Source organism: Sminthopsis crassicaudata, chromosome 4 (assembly GCF_048593235.1).
Source record: "Sminthopsis crassicaudata isolate SCR6 chromosome 4, ASM4859323v1, whole genome shotgun sequence".
In the NCBI taxonomy this organism is placed as follows: Eukaryota; Metazoa; Chordata; class Mammalia; order Dasyuromorphia; family Dasyuridae; genus Sminthopsis; species Sminthopsis crassicaudata.
In genome coordinates this window covers 111,969,243-111,992,631 of record NC_133620.1, presented here as the reverse complement: position 1 = coordinate 111,992,631, position 23,389 = coordinate 111,969,243, and the positions used below count along the sequence as shown (strand labels likewise).

Here is a 23,389-nt window from a genome sequence, read left to right as displayed (position 1 = left end):
CATATTAGTTGAGTACAAACTATCTGTATACAACTCATTTGTATATCACTAATTGTATATCTAAAATTTTATTGCATTAGCCATATTAATTAGTTTCATTGGAAAATAATATAGACATAGCTAAAGTGGATTAATTGAGAAATTGTCTTCACCTTGTATATCTTTTACAAATCTTCAACTGGAACAAAATCTAAGAATAAATAATTAAACATTAAGCTTATTGAAAGTAGAGAATCTAGAATCTCAGAAGTCTTAGATTTATAAAGCATCTCTTGAATTTTTTCATTTGGTACATAACTGAAGATGAATTCTCTCTAAAATAGAAGCAGCCCTGAAAGGCCATGAAGCTACACATTATCAAACAACTAATAAGTATGGCAGAACATGAGCCTGATTCCAAATCCTTTGCTCAATTTCCAATATAGACTGCTTCTCACTATCCCAATAACAAGTGATTCAATTATTACTTATAGGATTTCAAGTAAGGAGAAAGAACACCCTAAATCTTGATAAAAATTACTCCAACATAGGAGCTGGTCCCTAACTGAATAGGAGGGGAATAGGTTAGATATATTTAGGAAACAACATATTTTCAATGATTCCCCTTTGCTTGCTATTCTGAACTTAACTTTTGAATTCTAATATTCTCTATCAACAGTGGCACAATATCCTGTCTACTGATACCTCCAAAGAATTAATAGAAAAGCTATTTTTTCTTGTAATAGTTTTTTCCCTAGTCCTTAAATAAGTATGCTTTTGTTTTTATCAGTGTATATGTCAAAAATTCTCTTCCAGGATGTTATTTAGATATTGTGATGGAGTCAGGCATTTGTAAAAATGTCTTCATACTATTGATTAGATATTAAAAGTCTGATGGAGTTGTTTCTCAGTCAAATGATATAGATTAAAAATATAAAAAGCAAAAAGTAACCAAAAAATCAACTTCTCCTTGGTTTAATTCATGATTTGATTTATTGTTTGATTCCTTTATTTCCTATATAATAAATGCTATTAGGTTATCATTTTTATATTCTTTAATATTGTTATCCAGAAATTGTTATAAATTTTTCAAGTCTGTTCCAGCAAACTATTCAGTTCTCTTTTTTTCTTTATCTTATTAAATTTATCTTGCTCAGGAAGAGGAATATTAAAGTTTCACACTATCATTGTGCTACCAGCAATGTCCTTTTCAATAGATACTTTTCCTTAATAACTTCATACACTGTGTCATTTTGTGAATATATATGTATACATATATAGACACATATAGTGATACTGTTTGTAATGCTTTTAAAGCATAATTTAGTTGGCCTATGTTTCCCTTTTGATGTTATTTTAATGATACCTTATTTTCAGTGATTGTAATTCCTGCTATTTTTATGGTTAAATATTCTGAAGCATGAAGAATTTTGTGTCTTCTTTTGGTTTTGTATAACTTGAACTTCCATTTCTATCTTCACTAAGTTTGAAATCTCTTTATCTGATTATTATCATCCATCATTCTATCTTTCCCTCTGCCTTCTGACCTCTAACCCCTTTCTTTATCCTCATTGTTACCTCAAATCTCTCTAGTTCTTTCCTGTAGCATCATCTGCCCCTGCACTGCTTGCACTTTACTCCTTTATCTCTATCCTTTTATGAACAGTTTCAATGTGTCAGTGTTCTCTACACTCAAATCTTTTGTTACCTTCTACTGTGGCCAATCATGTATTTCCCAGATCCAAATTTAGATAACTTTCGTGAAACCAATCTGACCAGGTCCATTACAATTATGTTACATTGTCTCAACCAGCTTATAAATGAAGTAATGCCATCATTTTATGTTGTCTAATGGATTCATTATCCCAAAAACCACAGCAAAAAAGTGTGAAAGCTTTCTCATCTTCCTCAAAATGTCTGTGGATCACCTAGCCACTTTTTCAACTGAAAACTTTATTTCATATTTACCTGGGGAAAACAAAAACAAAAACATGAGGCTTCTCATTGAGATTCTTCTTTTCTCCTCCTCAGCTCATCTCATTTCTGCAAATATGTCCTCCTTTATGCCTTTCTCTAATGAATAGATTGCCCTTCTTCTTGTCAAGGGATATCTCTACTATACATATGGCTTTGATCTCATTCCATCCTATCTTTTCTAGAAGATATACTCCTCAGTTGTTTCCATTTTACTATACATGTAGCCTTGATCTCATTCTATCCTATCTTTTCCAGAATATATCCTCCTCTATCATTTCCAAGTCTAATTTTCATTTTTTCTATCTACTGGATGCTTCTTTGATGTTTAGAAACATACCAGTGTGTTCTACTCTGAAAAGAAACCTCACATGATCCATTCATCCCACTAGCTTTTATTCTTAATCTCTCTGACTTGCACTAAACTTCTTAAGAAAGCTATCTACAAATGGTACCTTCATTTCTTTCCTCTCATTCTTCTAAAGCTGTTAGGATTCTTACAAGGTGCTAAATAACTGAATGAATAGAGACAATAATTATCTAATTCGGTATGATTGATCTAACCCTACAAGGAGATGTTATGGGCTAGAACTTGAAACAAGATACTGAGTGGAATTGAGGAGACAATGATTAAATCTAATTTAGCATTGATTTAATCCTACAACAAATAATGGTTTCCTAGTGATGAAATGATTGGTGTATACTCAGTATGTACCATATAAGCAGGAAATTCTCAGGGTCAAGGAGGACTTTGGGAGATCCAGAGTCAGATTCATTGCCACTTCAACCTTCATGCTGGCTGGAGACACTCAGACAAGAGCTCTCAGGAACCAAAGAAAGAGATAGGCCTCTAAGAAAGCTAACTGGGCCCAGGAAAAGATTCAGGATTTTGAAGGACATAATAAAGGATCTGGACTTTAATTCCTGGCTGCGTTTTGGAATTATTGAACTGAACTTAAACTAAGGCTGCTCCCAGAAGCTCCCCAAGAAAACCTGCTCCAAGAAAACAATTACATTTTAGAGAAACAGAACATTACATTTTGATGCTCGAATGTGGGGCAGACAAGATCCTGATTTCAGTGGAAAAGCCTCTGATCCTGATCCAGTGGAAAAGTCTCTCTGAACCAGAAATTAGGGTGAGTAAAACAAGGAAATTTTGTTAAAAAGCTAACGTAATATTTCAGTGAAATGGAGCAAATTTTTAGAAAACAGCCTTCTGTTTCTCTTCAAGGAACATGTTTAGAGAACATTGTCAAGGTTATGAAAAACCAAGGATTGATTATAATTTTGGAGCAGATCACTGAACTTTAAGAAACTGTGCAGTTCATATCTCCTTGGTTTTCTATGGAAAAAGAATTGGATCTAGAAGAATGGAAATTAGTAAGAGAGCAATTTTGTCAATACTACAACAAAAATGGAGCTGACTCAATTTCCAAAGGCACACTTAATGCATATAATTTAATACAACTGGCTTTAGGAAATTATATAAGTTATAGAATAAGGAAAAAGAAGAAGGAGCAAGAGGGGAAAGTATCAACTAAACTAGGTGAAAAGGATGAATCAGATAACAATAGAGTTAAGTATAATTCTGAGAGTGGCACTTCACAATAGGAGAATTCCCCATCTTCTCCTCCCTCAATTAACCCTTCATGGGTGGAGGAAGAAGGAGGAGGTGAAGAAGCAGTAACACAAACAGAATCACCAATGAATCAGCCTATGACAGGATTAGAAAAAGCATTAATTAAGGAAAAAAATGAAAGACAGGATGTAAGTGATTTGATAGATTCATACCCTGTGATTGAAAAACTTGATTCTTCAGGTCAAAAAAGGAAAAGACACACTCCTTTGATTTGGATAAAATTAAGGATTTGAAAAAAAGGTTGCACTCTTTATGGAGCTACATCCTCTTATGTTAAAATGTTACTAAATAGTTTGTCTTATGAAATCCTAACCCCAAGTGACTGGAAATCCATAGCAAGGACGTGTTTAGAGCCTGGAAAAAACTTATTGTGGCTTTCAGAGTATCATGAATTATGTAGAATTCAAGTCAGGCGCAATAGGCAAACAGGAGTTAATAGACAAGTGACTTTTGATCAACTAGCAGGTGAAGGGCAGTATGGAGAGAATTCAGAACAGATTGATTATCCCATAACAGTGTATGATCAAATTTCTAAGGCTGAAATAAAAGCTTGGGGTTCCCTCTCCAGACAAAAAGATCGAGGGGAAGTCTTCACAAAAATAGAACAAGGTCCCAATGAACCTTTTGCAGATTTTGTGGGACATCTGCAAATAGCTGTCACAAGATCTATTGGAGAGAATGCAGCTGTAGAAATAATGACCAGACATTTGGCTATCGAAAATGCCAATGAGATTTGCAAAAGAATTATATGGGGACTAAACAAAGATGCTCCTTTAGAGGAGATCATAAGACTCTGTGCTACAGTGGGCACAAATACTTATTATACTCAGACTATGATGAACATGGAAAGACAGGATCCTTCCTGGCAAGGGACTAATAGAGAAATTCGTCGATGTTTTCAATGTGGAAAAGTTGGACATCTTAGAGCTCAGTGTAGATATGTAGATAGAGTGAGAAGACAGGCTGAGAGAAGACCTGAAACCCCATGTCCAAAATCCCATAAGAGCTTCCACTGGGCCTCAGAATGTAGATTGACCCAGGGAAATGAGAGGTGGGGCCCAGCTCCAAGATCTCAATCAAAAGATAGGTGGAGGATGATGGCCTCTGAGGTTACACCCAGGGAACCTTTAGAAGGTCAGGACTCTCATGTGATCAACCAGGAGAAAAGCAATCACATGGCAGAAAGGAATTACCTAATCAGTCAGCCAAAAAGCAATCAGATAGCAGATTACAATTGGAGAGGATACAGGTTTTTTTTTAAACCAACAGGACAGTGTCCATTGCAAACAGCTCCTGTAATTGCCAGATGATGAGAAGAGATTTAGGAAATAGTAAATAGAAGGAAAATTTGATAGGTTAACTGCCTGGGAGAGAGGGTTTGCTTGTATTTTTACAGACAGAGAAGGAAAACAAATGGGTGGCAACAAGCACCTGGAGAGAGACAGGAAAAGTAGAAAAACCTCAAAACAAAAGAGAAGACCTAATAACAAAATCTGCAGGAATCATTGGATTCCCTAACACAAGATAAGACTGTTAAAGGACTTGAAAACTAGCAGGGATCATTAGATTCCTTGAGATGAGAAATCTTTGATAAGACTATTATAGGACTTCAAAGCCTGTGGGAATTATTGGATTCCTGGCACATGAACTAATGGACAATGGATTCCTTTTGGACTATTTCTAGAACTTATGGACACGAATAAATTCTCAATTTATGGTTTTTTGATCATGTTATTTGTTACATAACTTCTAGCCTGTTTTATATTGCTATGTGCTTATGTAATTTATATAATTATGTGTAACAGTGATCACCTTTTTTGGGGTTCTCACCTCCTTGAGAAATCAGGGAGGTCATGACCACCCTATGTTCTAAATAAAAAGAAAGGGGGAGATGTTAGGATTCTTACAAGGTGCTAAGTCACTGGAATGAATAGAGACAATAATTATCTAATTCAGTATGATTGATCTGACCCTACAAGGAGAGAACTTGAAACAAGGTACTGAGTGGAATTGAGGAGACAATGATTAAATCTAATTTAGCATTGATTTAATCCTAAAACAAATAATAGTTTCCTAGTGATGAAATGATTGGTGTATACTCAGTGTGCACCATATAAGCAGGAAGTTCTCAGGGCCAAGGAGGACTTTGAGAAAACTTCTTGGGAGATTCAGAGTCAGATTCATTGCCACTTCAACCTTCGTGCTGGCTGGAGGCACTCAGACAAGAACTCTAGGAAACCAAAGAGAGAGATAGGCCTCTGAGAAAGCTAAATGGGCCCTGGAAAAGATTCAGGATTTTGAAGGACACAATAAAGGGTCTGGACTTTAACTCCTGGCTGCATTTTGGGATTATTGAACTGAACTTAAACTAAGGCTGCTCCCAGAAGCTCCCCAGGAAAACCTGCTCCAAGAAAATGATTATATTTTAGAGAAACAGAACATTACATAAAGCCTCTGTCATTTGGCTTCCAACTCCATCATTTAACTGAAACTGCTACTCTATGGAATGAAAAATAATCTCTTAATGACAAAGTCTCATAGGCTTTTCTCAGTCTTTATCCTTTTGGTTCTCTGTGCAGATTTTGACATTGTTGAACATTCTCTTCTCCTGGATATAGTCTTTTTTCTCCAAGTTTTAATGATGCTACTCCCTCCTGATTCTCCTCCCACTCATGTAATCATTTCTTTTCAGCACCTTAGCTGAATCTTCTTGCAGATTTCCCCCTCTAGGTATAAGTGTCTCCTAACGGTCTGACCCAGATCCACTTCTCTCTAATATCTCCGTGGATTCACTCATGGGCTTTCATGGATTCAGTTATTTTTATGTAGATAATTCCCTGATCTACCTTTCCATTCCTAACATTTCTACTGATCCTCATCTCTAATTACCAACTGTTTATTGGACATCTTGAAGTATGTTCCATGTACATCTCAAATATGTACAAAATAGAACTTAGTACCTTTCCTCTCAAACTCTCTCTTTTTCCTGCTTTCTCTTTAATTGTCAAGAGCATCATGGATCATCAAAACTCTCAACCTATGTATCATCCTCATAATGTCACTCAAACCCATCTTATATATGTAATTTGTTGCCAAGTTTTATCATCTCTGCATTCCCAACATCTATCATATATTTCCTTCTCTTTACTCATGGAATTACCAGTAGGTTAAGCCTGGACTATCACAGTTACATTCTGGTTGATCTCCTTGCCTTGCCGCATCTTTCCCTACACTATTGCATTATTGATTCAGCTACCAAAGTATTCATCTGATCATGTTACTGTCCTTCTCAAAAAACTCTAGTGCTTCCTCATTACCTTCAGGATAAAATGACTTTGAAAATTGGTACTGTGTTTTTATCTTTCTTTGTATTCTAGTCTTTGGCACAATGTTCAACCTTTACTACTTATTGATGATTTATTATGAGTAGCATTGTAGCTGAGTTTTAATCTTACATGTTAATTGTCTTTTTTATTCTTTCTGTTCAGTACTGCTCTACACATCATAAAAAGTCCTACAGCATTAGATCTTTCCATGTTCTACAATGGCTGGGCAGTGTTTCCCATCTCAATTCTTTGGCTCACCAATTTCCTATCCTTCAATTCATTAGAGGCAAAAGAGAAAATGTGTCAAGTCAAAGCAATGCCAATTAGATATTTCAAGAACTAAGGTCAGACATTGCCAGAGTATCAAAGAGTTTATCTAATTTATTGATACATACATTTTTTTTTCTGTTTTAGATACCACCCTCAAGAAATTAATGTATATAATAGATGTTTTTAACTATCCTTCACATCTTTTTTCCAATTTAAATAGAACTGAATAATATTAATTACAAGGACAAAAGTTGGAAGTGTGATAGGTGAGTGGGTGGATGGAAAGACCTCTTTCTATTGTCCTTTTTCTGAAGTATACTAAATTTTCTTCTAAGAAAGGGGCCTGTCTGAAGGTTAGTGCCAATATCACATTGAAAATTTGCAGAGAAGTTAGAATTTGAAACTAATTTTTCAATCTCCAAAAAATTCCCTTCCTTGCTCAAAACAAAGTAATTGCTTCTATTAGTATTGTGAACTGTTATACAAGGTAGTTTCTATAACCTTTCTATAATCTTAAAATAAAGTGTCAGCTTCAGAAGCAAAAGAATTTCTCTCTTTATCTTAAAGAAAGCTATTTGAAAAGTACTTTCTCTCTAATCTTATTTACTGGAAACCCCCAAAGCAATAATTAAATGAACCTTGAAGGCCCATAGAAAATTTGGCATTAGGTGGTTAGTTACACAAACCTCTTTGCAAGTAATTTTCAGGTCAAGAGCTAAAGAAACTGCATTGCCCATGGGTTGGCACATACTCCCTATGCTCTGAGGCCTTTGAATTTCTGCCAAACCATTCAGCATACCCCGAGTTCCAATTCCTTGTAAAGTAATTCATATATCATACTATTAGAATGCCTAGCATGATGTCATCAGAAAAATGCTATCACATGGAAGAATCAGAGAAAGTGTTTTGCTAGTATCATTAATCTCAATGAACTAAAAAGGTGAAACTATATTCTTTGACCTCTATCCTGATCTAGTAGTCTGTGTTAACTAGTTTAACACTGTTTACACCATAAAAGAAAACACAGTGACCCTAAATCATCTTTTATCTGAAAGCAATTCAGATTGTATCAGGGTTCTTCCTATTTGAGACTGAGAACTGAAGAATTTTGATATCTGTGGATTAATCATAAACATGCTTAATAATATTTATTTCAGTCTCTTTTACTCCTTTAAATTCTATCTCCCCTTTCCCTTAATTCCCCCCTCCTTTTTTTTTTTAACCAGAGAATGCCAGCATGAACAATGCTGGTCATTTTCCCCCTTTTTATATAAATATGCTAATAACCCCAAGCTAAATGTTAATGTGGGTCATTCTTTGATAAGGATAACAATTAACTGGTAAGAATGCATGGTAGCTTTCTGAGAGAAAACATTTTCAAGCCTGGCTTGGAATGGATCCCATTTTGAGAGGTTAATGAGAAGGTGAATGATCCTTTGTATCTTATGTCTAATAGCCCTTTTAAAAAAAATCAGTTTTAGTTCCCATTGATGTAACCCACATTCCTTGTTATTAAGGCTTTTCTTCCATCAGTAACTAAATTAGATTCTGAGGAATTCAGGGAAATATGGCTCAAGTATCTAAATTGATGAATATCTTATTATAGTTGAATTCTTCTTGCCTTTTTGTTGATCATTGCCTTTACCTAATAAAGATACATGCATGGTACGCTCAAGCATACACAGTTCCCAGGCATTGCTTAGAAGGATTTGGAGTACTCACTCATTGCACAGTATGCTAAAGATATAAAGATTACCAATCTAAGAAACTAGTTTCCCTTGTTACTAAAATTCAAGTAAACTAATGGTTTCATCTAAGCTCTCAAATGGAACATGCAAATTAAGCAATTTATATTGTGATAGTCTAACACATTGCAATTCTACCCATCATCATAAAAAGTCTCTATTACAAAGGGAAGAAGGTACATTCTTCAAAGTACAAGTTGGTGTTTGGTTCCCCATGCTTCCACATAAAGTTCAAATAATTTTCATTAATTATTTTATCTAAAATTCAAGATCCCCTACAACTTAGTGCCTTACTTTATACCACTCAATGTACTCTTTGCTTCAAAGCAAAGTAGATAAATATCCACACATCCACTCCCAAATCATTCACTACTTTTTCTTGATTTGATTCTATTATCCCTTCAAGCAATGGGATTTCATCTTTCCTCTCTTAACTCCAAAAAAGTGATGTGCATGTGTTGCCTTCATTTCTTCTCACTTCTTGATTATAGACTCAGAGCACTCTCCAAAGTAATCACTAATCTCTTAATTCCTTAATCCAATGGCCTATTTTCTTTATTATTATTATTATTATTATTATTATAGCTTTTTATTGACAAAACATATGCATGGGTAATTTTTCAACACTGACCCTTGCAAAAACTTTTGTTCTAACTTTTCCCCTTTTTCCCTCCATCCCCTCCCCTAGATGGAAGGTTAAAGTATATGTAAAATACAATATACATGTACATATTTATACAGTTATCTTGCTGCACAAGAAAAATCGGTTTTATAAAGAAGGTAAAAACAACCTGGGAAGAAAAACAAAAATGAAAGCAAACAATAACAAAAAGATTTTAAATGCTATGTTGTGATCAACACTCATTTCCCAGTGTTCTTTCCCAGGAAATAGCTGGTTCTGTTCATTATTGATCAATTGGAACTGATTTGGATCCTCTCATTGTTGAAAAGAGCCACTTCTATAAGAATTGATCCTCATATAATATTGTTGTTGAAGTGTATAATGATCTCTTGGTTCTGCTCATTTCACTTAGCATCAGTTCATGTAAGTTTTTCCAAGCCAATGGCCTATTTTTAATACCCATGCTTCTTGACAAGCTCTTCTGTTGCAGTTGAAACTGGGGATTGTGCCCTCCTCCTGATTACTTTCTCTTCAATTGTCATGTGTTTTCTCCCTTGAAATATTCTTTTAATCTGTCTGGGCACTCTCTCTTAATCTTGTAGGATCTTCAACTGTATGCTGCCTTTTAATTGTAGATACCAATCATGACTTTTTTCCTTTTCTTTCTCTATCCTCCATTATCTCATTACAGATACTTCACACATATACACATACACATACATACATATTTGGCACACATTGTATGTAAACATAAATTGTACACATGTAATGTTTTTTGCATGTGTCTACACATATACATACATGTGCATCTTCTACATATAGTATGTGTATTGCACAAATGCACATGTATTTGTGTGTACCTCTGTGTTTTGTGAATATTCGTGAGTTTGTGTGTGTATCTATGTGTATTTGTGTGAAGGAAAACCTTTTCTCACATTTGAACTCACATCACCAACCAGATAAATTGCGTGTATTTCTACTGGGATATAGGGATGTCAGATACATTATGTCTAAGGTTTTCAAACTTTCCTAAGTCTGTGAAGTTTCTTCTAGTCATCTAGATTTACAACATCATGCCCAGCTCTCCTCTGTCTCACCCTTCTTCCCAATTGCATAAACAAACAAAAATTTTTTCTCAAGTTATTCTTTCCTCTTTTTACATATATCCCTAAATTTATGGCACACCTTTTATATAATAAACATTTCAACCAAAGTGATCTGCAGCTAAATGTTTCTCAAAATTCATATTTCATCTCCTATCTGTGCCCTTAGTTGAATGGCCATGTGCTCTAAATATATTCTTTGCTTATTCTTAAAATTTCTAACTTTCCTCAAAGGGTAGATGCCTTATGCTACAGAATGCCTTTCCTGAATTCCTTATTTGTACTCCTTCTTCAAGCTATTAGGTATATAGTTATCTCTGAACTGTAGTCCCATAGTTGAGTGAAAATCCCTTGAAAGCAAGAAATATTTGTTATTTAGTCTTTGTATCCCCAGAACCTAAGACAGATGCTTGCATTTCTTTAGTATTTTAAATAATTTTAGTTGAGAATGAATGTGTTGGTTCTTAAATTGAGATCTTAAATTGAACTTTTCTACTAACATATTTTGATAATTGTATTTCAGTAAAGTTGGCATCTTTTAAACATATATGTATAATATTATCTACATATATATGTATATATATATGCTATATATATTATTCATTTAAAGGCATTATTCTGAAAAGGAATCTATAAGCCTCATAAGCTAATCAAAGGATTCCATAATATCTAGTATGATCCTTATACTAAGACTTCTTCTCCCTATCTCACCTGTTATAGCAAAGCCTAAACTTTAAAGACTGATTAAAAGACCACCTCCTTCTGGAATACATTCCCTCAGTTGATACTTAATCTTACTCATGAACCACACTTTTTTTCTTTAATTAGGCATGTCATGTCATTGGTAGTCAATTCCTGGTGAGCAACCACATTTTTTCAATGCATCTTCCCCTACAAAGTGCAGTCTCAGAAAGGTGCTTAGTACACTTAGAGTCAACTTATTTGCCTAAGGTCACACAGACAGAATGTGTTAGGTATAGTAGAGGCAGTTCTTCCTTACTCTGAGATTGGTACACTGTCCTTTATAACACATTTCCTCACAAACATCTAATAATTTTCTAATTCATTTATCCTGTAATATTATATATTGCTATATCTTTCATACCATAAATTTCTTTCTAGACTATAAATTTTATGATGAAGGTATGGATCAAGGATTATGTCCAACATAACACCCTACAAACAGAAAGGACTAAATAAATGTTGTTATTGTTGTTTGAGGTTATGCTGTAATACTGTAACCCCAGAAGAATGGTTCTATTTCTTTTGTATTACCTTTTCTTCAAGATAACAATCCTTTCTGTCAGCAGAGATTTTGAAAATGTCTTTATTATTTTTTAAGATGATATTCATGACATCAAAGAGACAGATGCCTCTAATCCTCACAATCTTTGGTTTTGTCCTAAATCGACAGGTGAAATATGCTGTCTAGATGTTGAACACCAAAGGGTTTCAGTTGGTGTTGGGGATTCTTGCTGCAAGAACATCCCATATTCTGCCTCAGGAAACCAGATCTGCTGTGCTGGGGAGTTGCATGATGGTTATCAGCAACAGTGCTGTGGTGGACAGATGGTGAGCAAAGAATTAGTCTGCTGTGGTGGTGAAGAAGAGGGCAGAGTAAATATCCCACTTCCAGGTAATGTGGTCCTTTAATGCCTGTTTGTAGCAAAATAGAATTTAAGATCTTGGAGATTGAATCTAGTTCCAAAACTCACTCATTCTACCCCCTCCCACTACATAGATAAAAGCTTTTGGGTGATCTATCAAAGAAGAAACAGAGACAAAAAGCTGAAAACAACTTATTATAGATCACAAAATGGCCACAGATCTGAGATTAGAATTTCCAGCCATGTTTTACTTGTGTTTTGTCAGAAATATCGTAGTATCAAAGAAGTAAAGACATATGCATTTTAATTTTTCTTTATATAGATAAAAACCATGTTATAGGAAAAAAGAGAACTATATTTGGAATCAAAGCACTGGGTCTGGAACTAACTTCTGTTTTTTTATACTATTTTTATACTTTTAAAAATTCATTTTTGTCTATTAAGTGACAATATTAATGCCTGCCCTACTTACTTATGTAAGCAAATTATTATGAGGCTTAAAAATAGTTATATTTAGATACATATAAAACACATTTGTTTTAATCTAAAAAGTCCCATTGTATGTGAACTCTTTATTTAGTCAGATGACAATTCTCTCCATGATACCTGCCAAACACTGTTGTTTTCCTCCATTTATTTTTAACATTGAAGTAATAATAACTATCTTATATCAGAGATATCCACTTCATTGAAGATATTTAATACCCTCAGAATCTCAGAAATAGGCATGATTTCAGATACTTATAATCTGTACAACTGGAGTTGACTTGAAGCTTACAGTTTCTTGGCATTGAGGAATTTTGTGCTATGGAAGAGTTAACCTAAATCCATTCTAAGATTGACACAAATATGACAATTCTCCAGAAGTAGAGGCTGCCTAAGAAGGAGCAAATTGATGATGTTGGAAAAACAGATAAAATGATACTTTTCATGTTGACCAATATAGAGACTGCCCTGTGAGTGGTGAGAGCACATATCCAAAAAAAAAAAAAAGGACAAAAATTAATATTAGAAAGTACTCTAGAAGAAATCTAATTTAATTTGTAGCTAATCAAGATTTACCTTTAAAACATGCCCAATATATGAAAATCTTGCCTATGCTTGAAGACATTTAATGATGAGGAATCTACTGTCTCTAATTGCACCCCATCTCAACTATAATTGTTAGGAAATTCTTTCATTCTTCAAGCTTAAATTGGCATCTTTTTAACTTTCAATCTTTGTTCCCAATACTGCTGTTAGATTTCAAGCAGGATCCATTTAATTTCCCTATCACATTGCAGTCCTTCAAATATTAAAACACTGCTATAAATATCCTTACCAAATATTCTTTCTTGGTTAAACATCCCTTATCTCTTCAGCCTAGTCCTCATTTGGCATGTTTATTCTTCCACTGGGGTTCGAAGCACCCCAGAACCAAAACTAGGTGTAATCTGGTAAGGAGATTTAAGAGTCCTCATTCAGGGCACTCTTTTCTTCAATGTAATTTAGGAGAGTAATAATTGTGGAAGGGAGGTTTGCCTTGCTTTTTTTAAAATATGTTTTATTTATATTTTGTTTGATATCTCATGTATCTGTCCTCATTCTTCTCCTCATGCCCTGTGACAAGTAGTGGTTTTTAGAGAGAGAGGAAAAAAAAACAAAAACAAAAACAAACAATCAGCACCACTGAGCAGTGCATCAATTTGCTGAGTTCTTTTAGAATTTTGACAATTAGACACTCGTCTCTCTTATAGTTACAGACTCCACTTCCCCCATTTCCTATTGTTCAGTTATTTCTAGTCATTTCCAATATTCATGAACCTTTTGGGGGTTTTCTTAGCAAAGATACTGGAGTGGTCATTTTCTTCAGATAATTTTACAGACATGGAAACTGAGGCAAACAGGGTGAAGTGATCTGCTCAAGGACACATAGCTAATAAGTGTTTGAGATTGGTTTGAACTCAGAAAGATGAATCTCTCTAATGTCAAGCTTGGTACTCTATTATGCCACCTAACTGCCCCTTTTGCTTAAAAAAAATCTAAAAACACGTAATATATAACATCTATTACCTCCCACATCCACAAAGGGACAGTCTAAAGCTGTCTTCTCATTTATTTTCATTCAAGTTCCACTTATTATTTATAATTTTGTTATATTTACTATTGAGTTTTGGGTATGTTGTTCTTAAATCAAAAGAAGTTTTTGTAGTTACTATGAAGGCAGCTAGGTGGCACAATGAATAGAAATGTAAGCTTGAAGTCATGATGACCCATCTTCCTGAGTTCAAATCTGGCTTCAGGTACTTACAAGGTGTGACTGTGGGTAAGCCATTTAACCCTGTTTTCTTTAGTTTCCTAATGAACTGGAGAAGGGAATGGCAAACCACTCCAGTATCCTTCTCAAAAAACAAAAACAGAAACAAATGGTTAAACATCTATTATCTCTTCAGTCTAGTCCTCATTTGGCATGTTTGTTTATTCTTCCACTGGGGTTCTGAAGCACCCCAGAACCAAAACTATAGCTGTAATCTGGTGAGGAGAGTTGAGAGTCCTCATTCAGGGCACTGGCACTCTTTTCTTCAGTGTAATTTAGGAGTGTAATAAAAAGTCATAAAATAAGTCATGAAAAGTCAGATACAAGTGAAAAATAACCAAACAAAAATTTTAGTTTTTGCCTCTGCTTACTGCATTTTGCATCATTTCCTATAGATCTTTCTAGGTTTATCATTATTTATCACACACATAATTTCTTACAATACAGTAGTATTCCATTCCATTGATGTACCACAATTTGTTTAGCCATTCCCCAATTGATATGCATCTAATTTTATTTGCTCGTTTATTTTTTTAGATATTGTCTCACATTGTTGACTAATATGGAGTCACTAAAGTCTGCATAAAAATATCTTGGCTTGCCACTATTGCCCTCATCATTTACTTGTCTAAGATTTTTGAAACAAACATGTAAACTTTTAGGTTTATCTATATAAAATTTCAAGACGTAATTCCATATTGTTGAGGTCATTTTGAATTCTGATCGCTATCAAGCATAGTAGATATTCCTTCAAGCTTCTGGCTTAGTTCATAGACATGCCAGATTTTTTTTTTCATCCAAACCATTGATAACATGTTCAAGAGTAAAGAACCAAGGACAGATCTCTAAGGTACTTTGTAGAAGACCTCCTTTCAAGTTGACATTTAACATAAATAACTAAGTTCATGCATGTACTGTCATCTCATCCACTAGGCTATATTGATTTATCATATAGACAAGTAAAACATGACATAATTTGTTAGTTACTTTATCAAAATTTAAATATATGTTATGTCTACAGCATTTCCTAAGTCTTCTAGTCTAAGTACTCTGAAAAAAGAAATTAGATTTTGCCTGATATGATTCACTTCTTTAAGTAAAACTTTTTATTTTCAAAACATATACATGAATAATTTTTCAGCATTAATCCTTGTAAAACCTTTTGTTCCAATTTTTCCTCTCTTCCCCCCACTCCCTCTCCTAGATGGCAAGTAATCCAATATATGGTAAACATGGTAATATATATACATATATATATATATATATATTTATATATAATTCAACTATGCATATATATTTATACAATTATCTTGCTGTACAAGAAAAATCAGATCAAAAAGGAAAAAATAAGAAAGAAAATAAAATGTAAACAAACAACAACAAAAAGAGTGAAAATTCTATGTTGTGATTCACACTCAGTTCCCACAATCCTTTCTCTGAGTGTAGATGGCTCTCACCATCACAAGACCATTGTAACTAGCCTGAATCATTTCACTGTTGAAAAGACCCACGTCCATCAGAATTGATTATTGCATGATCTTGTTGTTGCCATGTATAATGATCTCCTGATTCTGCTTCACTTACCATCAGTTCATATAAATATCTTCATCCTCTCTGAAATCATCCTCCTTATCATTTCTTACAGAACAATAATATTCCATAGCTTTCATACACCATAACTTATTCAGACATTCTTCAACTAATGGGCAGTTTACAGTTTCTTGCCACTACAAAAAAGGGTGCCACAAATATTTCTGGACATGGATCCACATTTTTTTGTGAAATGAAGTCATGCTAACTTTTATTGATTAGTATTTGTCTTTCTAAAGGATTCACAAATCATCTTTTGACCAAGACCTTTTAGAATTTTGCCAAGGCTAGATGTTAATCTCTCACTTATAGATTGCAAACCTTATTTGTTTTTATTTTTGAAAAAGACATTTCTTTTTCCAGACATGTGCTGCCCTTTCCCTCTAAGATCTTTTAAAAAATACAATCTCTAAATAGTAATTTTTATAATTCTTTTAGTACCTTAGAATGTCATTCATCTAGGCATGGTGACTTAAATTTATTTAAAGAAACTTGATGTTACCTGGCTACCTTTTCATTATGCCAGGATTACATTATCTTCTAATGATCTTTATTATTTCCTTATGAATACAAAAATTATTCTCCTTGGAAAGGATAACTAAACTACCCTAAGAGTTAAATAGTCATCCTTCTTTCATTCATTATATATTCTTCCATCAACCAACTGCAGCATATTCTAGTCCTTGGGAGTACTAACACACTTCTTATCCATCTTTAAGTATTGGCCGTTACTTATTTCTATTTTTAAAAAAAATTAATTTTAAATTTTAATTTTAAAACATGAGGTATACAATGAAATAATTTCCCCTAAACTATTTCCTTTTTTCTCTTTATTAGAATTATTTCTCCAAAAGCCATTAGAATTTAATTCTTAAGCACTTTCTTCTTTGTCTGAATTCTGGGGGTGGGAGTGAAGAAGAACATTGGAGCTTAGATATCTTTTCTCCTAAATATTTAAAATATAATCTCTCTAAATCTAGGTTACCAGTCATACCATGCCCAAATTACTTCTACATCTCTGTCAGAAATTTTGTGGTAGAATGGTCGTTAGCCTTTAAGTTTCATATCTTTTTGTATGAACAGACAATTCTTCTCCAATAATTAGAAGAGGGTCTCAAATAACATATTCTTTCATCACTTTCTTAAGTTTTCCAAAAATTAAATGAGCATCAATTCATACATTTATCAGCCACTAGCATATATTTGGATAGACGAATTTCCTTTTTTAAACAAATTTATTTATTTATTTAATATTTTTGCCCAGTTATGTTGAAAAAAAATTATTTTCCATTTATTTTTAAGCTTTTTGAGTACTGGGTTCTTTTCCTTATCCCTACTCACAATTAAGAAACCACATGAGAATCCATGCAAAATATTTATAGAAAAGCTAAGTTGTAAAAGAAAGTAGTTGAATTTTCTTAGTCATTAGTCATTAAACATTTTTAAAGTGCCTACTATATGTTAAGTACATGACAGATTTATTATCTGCTGTATCATTATTTAATTCTTCCTTCTGTCTAAGTGGTCTCCAATATACAATTACATAACTATTATGTAGAATTTTTCTTTCTGTTAATACTCACCGAAATATTCCTTACCATGATTCACCATTTGTTTTCCTGAATTACTCCATATGAGTACATTTTAATAGGTAGTCCTATTCCACCCTTTTTTGACCTATGTTACTTTTGAATAAGGTATATACTTAAAAAGAGTAAGAGTATTCCATTCACGAGTCTGAACCTATTATATCATAGTAATTAATATCTATGAAATCCAATTTACCTTGAATTAGAATCCCTAGGTTGCCTTCTTTATTACCCATACTTTGAACATTTTTATATAGAGCTATGAAGCCAGGGGTTTTATTACTAACTCTCTTGTTAGCTATTGTCTCTTATGAATTTTGCTATTCTCCTTTCTATTATTCTCTTTGTTTTTAGGCTTATCAAATCTCTATGAGCAGTTGTGTTCATCTCACTCTCTTTTTACTTTATAGATGTCTTGATTATTGATTGGCAAGATTCCAAATGCATAGTTTTTGAGAGCTCACTATCCTTATCTTTGCCTTCATTTAATTATGGAGAACTATGTAGTGGTTGTCTTAGGTGACATTTCTCAGGAGGATGTTCATTATAGTTTGGAAATGGAGTACATCTTCTCTTGCTTATGTCAGGTTGGTGAGTCATTATCTCAGCATCCTTCATCAGTCACAAACTACAGCTCCTTAACTCTTCTTCTTCACACCATTATCTTACTGGATGATCTCTCACCTGATGACATACTTGTATCCTTTTGGAGCACAAAAACTCTTTTCTCTAGGGATACTGCAATTTTCCTCCATCCTCCAGTCTTTATTCCTTGTATTTCCTTCTTAACTCCCACAATCTGTTTTCTTTTCTTTCCCTGTGTGCTATATAATCCTATTGCCTAATCTTCTGTTATGGGAAAACTTCCTCTCTCCTTTTTCCTAGCTTCTTTACTACTACCTTCATACTTGGAATTTATTTTCCACTCTTCCAAGAGATACTTCATCCTCTCTGATAACTAGTAGAATAAGAGAGGCTTTCTTCCAGCTCTTTCCCTTCTCCTCAGAGTTAAATAGCAGTGTCTTCTGGAAACATTTCTTTTCAATTAAAAGAAACCAGGAAAAAATAAGTACTGCTAAGGTAACCACTAGGACCCCAGTGGTCACCACAGAAATTTATCTTTAGCTATTTCTGTGAACATTTGAATTAGGGCTGATGTCCCCAAAGTGCCTACAGGGCTATCAGAGAACGATGGCCATAACATTACCCACTTTCTAAACTGACTTGTGCCACCAGTTCATTAATATTTGTCATCAACCAAAACCTCTTTCATGTCATTGTAAGGAGACAATAAAAAGAAGAAAAACATATTGGGGCAAATCATAAAATACAACCAGACATTATGAATGTAAGTATAATTTTAGATAAAGGAATCATCTTAAAATCTGTATGATTTCCCTTGAACCCTATCATACTACAAAGCTGAGAGTGATCTGTATTTTCTTTAAATGAAGGATTCTTAATTTACAAATACAACTAGACATTATGAATATAAGCATAATTTTAGATAAAGGAATCATGTTACATTCTATATGATCCCCACACAATACCACAAAGCTGAGAGTTCTCTGTATTTTCTTTAAATGAGGAATTCTTAATTTATTTTGTGTTATGAACCACTTTGGCAATCTACAAAAGCCTTTAAGTCCCTTCTTAGAACATTTTTTCAAATGTATGAAATGAAGCATAGTATTACAAAGGAAATAAATTTTCTGAAACAGTGATATACATATGCATATATATATGTATATATATATACATATGTGTATCTACACATACAAATATCAAATTCATATACTGCAAAGAACTCCATGCACTAGTTGGTGATTAGCAGAAGGGTTCTGTAGATCTCTTCCTATGCCTAGTCCCTTAGTCTCTGCTATGTTTTGATTGTTACTGAGTTTCTGCTTTATTACTGGGGTCATATTTTTTAAAATAAAGCAGATGGTGATTCATTTTATTCTATTATCCATTAGTAGGACTTGCTGCTTTTTTATTTTTCCATCTTTTCTTCTTCTCCCTCAAAGACACATCTCCCCAATTTTTGTGATACTCTTCTTCTTAATCATGCCCATACCACATCTGCATGGAAATGTGCATCTAGTACTAGTGCTCCTGAGCCAGGCCCTCTTTCACTGCATGGCATTGTGTGCCTGCCATGAGACCAGGCTGGCTCGTAAAACATCTCTTTATGTACTTTATTACTTAAACTCTTTTATTTGCCTGCAGGAGCCCTTTAACAAAATCACATTGAATTGACTTTCTCACACCAAATCAAATCTCCCTGGTCCCAGTTCAGTTGTCTTTGTCAATATGTATTTTATAAATGGAGTGAATTAACAGATGCTGTTGGAACAGAAGTGCTGGGGTAGCGTTTATGTTTTTAGTGCTCTCTCTGGGCAGATGAGTTGTGTAGGAGTGTAATACAGGTATCTGGGGATGAAAGTCATGTTCTTCATTTCAGTGTATATGTATTCTTAACCATTTTCTTTGAATATATATATATATATTTAAGCCATTTTATTGTTCTTTTCTTTGAACATTTATTTATATGGCACTACCAATGAAATCATTAATCTTTGGATGGACTTGATGACATTTCTTGATATTAAAGAACAAAAAATGTAGCCTTTCTATCATTCAGAAAGATTGGAAAAGCATGCCTTTTTTTAAAAAATAGCCTATGTGAAACCAGGTATGGTATACATTTAGAATATGTTACCTGCTCCTTTCTATGGCAAATTTTTAAAATACTAAGTCTAGGGTTTCTTTATTGCTATATCATTCTGAATTTTACTTCTTACCTTGTCTAGTAGTGCCTTCAGGAAAAATAGTTCCTATTGTTTGACAAAGGTATAGGATACAATAAGAGGGTGCCTGGGGATTTTGCAAGCTAGGATTTGTTGCTAACTGAGCTCCTATTGTATAAAAGTCATATTGAAAGAATATTTTCTGGGAATATTTTCATGTCAGGGAATGAGTTTTTGAAAACTGTAATGGATAACTATTTTTTTAAAGGTTGTAATATATCTTTTTGGCATTTTTACCATTCCACACCCTCCCACCCCCATACCTTGAGGTGGTGGTGGTGGTGACCAGAGAGACATCTACTGGTATAGGCAAGCATGAATATCATTTCATACTTCTTTGGGACAGTTTTCAAAATATGAAAGACTAAAAATCTCAGGTATTTTTCTTCTTTTTTCCCCAAGATATTGTACTTCTGGTTGATAGACTTTCATGTTATGGGGACTCTCCATTCTCACAGTGTTTAAACTGCCATTGTTATAACCTCTTTGGCCATACCTGAACTCCCTAGGGATTTTCCCTGGGATCCTATTTGTGTTTGCTTTTAATTTTTTAATTGTTTTCTTTTGTTTTGACATGGAATTAGAAGTAGAGGCTTTATAATTCTTATTCCTCCTTAAAATAAACATATAAATCCCTTTTCTTCTTTCAGATTAGTAGTAATTGGCCAGCTGTGTTTGTAAATTCCCTTTCAGAGCTGGACATTAAATAATTGTTTGTGAGGTAGGGCATCCTTTTCTACACTGTTTTCTCATTGATAGTCAATGTACTGAAAGCCTTTCAAAGAAATAGAGTATATTTTGTTTGATCTGAAAATGAAATAGTAATTCAATGAATACTTATCACTAAAATAAAATTTACAACTTGTTCAGAGATATTTTCTATCTGTGCAAATTTAATGAAGAGACTTTGGAAGAATGGATCAATCCATCAATAATACATGACCTATTTTGTTTGTCTTTGGGCACATTTAAATTTGTGCATTCTCAGTGTCAAAGTTCAAGAGTCAAGTGCTACACGTGATAAATTAGGTAGGGGTCAAAAGTTATTGCAATGCAGTTTCAGAAGATTGTCTGTCTCTGAATTTGCAGCTCATTCATGCTGAAGTGATGCACTATGGGAATTACTACCAAACTCTGCTCTGCAACATCTGCTCTCCCTAAGTGAGTTAGTGCACGTCAGACATCTTTATGTCAGAATATTGCAGTGATGGATGCAGTCCTCAGAAAATGCTGCATAAAAATCTGGTGTGCCGTTCTGGCCATTAAGTGAAATTACTATTTAAATTAATGGCACTGTCACAGTTTATCTGTGCAAAGAATGAACGCTGATTAGGGTATTAAGTAATTAGCAATTTATCACACTGGAACAAGGTTGATAATAATTAAAGAAGTAATGGTTTACCAAAGAAACTAGAAAGAGAGTCACTTCTTGTTATGTGAGTGAAATCTTGGCTGAAAAATTAAATTCCCTTAAACAAAGATGAAGCCCTTTGTGGAAGAAAGCATTTTTTTCCCATTGTAAAAACAGTTCATTATCAAAATTTTAGTTGGCCTGTCAAAAGTCCCTCAGAGCTATCAGATGGTTGGTTATGAGTTTCAAATTAGGTCAGTGTCTGCATCTTGATTTTATACTTAAAACATGTTGAAACTATAGAGTAATTTAAGGGAAAAATGTATTCTACTCTCTGAAAGGCCAGTTTTCACATTTTGATTGCTGTTTAAAATAGTAACATGTATTGTTATAAGAAAACTGCTGGAGAAAATGACAGTTAGGGAATCCAAGGTTGTATTTGAATGCCTGATTAGAGGATATCTAAGTCTTGTCCAAAGAAGAAAAATATTGGGTTGTAGATTTTCTCTTTCTTATTTTTTTTTACTGTAATCAAAGTTCAGGCAGCAGAGATAATTCTGTTATATATGCCTGGTAAAGAATTCTTCTTGTTTATTAAATTGACCAAAATTATCACCTAGAATCTTAAGTAAAAACAGCCAGTTTAACACTAAACCTATTAATTCTATGAGTGATTAATAAGCAGTCATATGTGTTTTTAAAGTTCTGTGTGATGTAACCTTTCAGAGACCTTTCAGTTGAACATGACCTAAATCAGAACTAATAGTCTAACCTGTGAGTGCTGTTGTTCTGAAATGAAAGCATAAAAAGAAATAAAATAGCAAATTTTAAAATAAAAGATACAAAGAGTTTTCTTTGGAAATACTTTTTTAAGAACATGACCAACCTCCCTCTGATGATAAGACATAGGCTTCCCCAAAGAAGAATGCAATCCCTCTCAACCACTTTATGCTGAGTGATTCTTGCCAATATCTTTCCATGAACTTCTTTGTAGTTTTGTCCCAACATACTAGAGGCTTCTGCTGCTGCTTGTAATATAATATTATTAACAATGATAATAATTTCAATGAAAAGTATATCTCATTTATCAAATTTAATGTTGTCACATCCTTCCGATCTAAATTCTGATATAGTAGGACTATAAATTATGTCAGATTTTAAGTGTCAGAAAGTCCCCTACCCATGTCCTGGAACATAGGCTTCTCAATTTCTTGCTTCATCTAGCCCTCTATTGATATGTTTCTATCATGTCTGTTCTTATTTACTTAAATATTTAATCATGCTTAAATGACACAAACACAACCAGTTGATTTGGCCAGTTCACAGTTCAATCAATTCATGAAAAAAGAATAGCCAGCTCATTTCTTTGACTGAATTATCTGGTTTATTCCGTCAAATGAGAATTTAGTAAATTTCATGTGGTCATAGATTTTTCATATATATATATATATATATATATATATATATATATATATATATATATATATA

General features: G+C 33.7%; 1 protein-coding gene across 1 annotated transcript in view; it reads left to right on the top strand.

Moving 5' to 3' along the window:
- The window catches only part of USH2A (usherin), a 1,025,480-nt gene that overhangs the window by 804,704 nt on the left and 197,387 nt on the right, over positions 1–23,389 (top strand). The window contains exon 49 of the mRNA XM_074264677.1: positions 12,073–12,294. Coding sequence (XP_074120778.1) covers positions 12,073–12,294 — 222 coding nt within the window. The remainder of the gene's footprint in view (positions 1–12,072; positions 12,295–23,389) is intronic.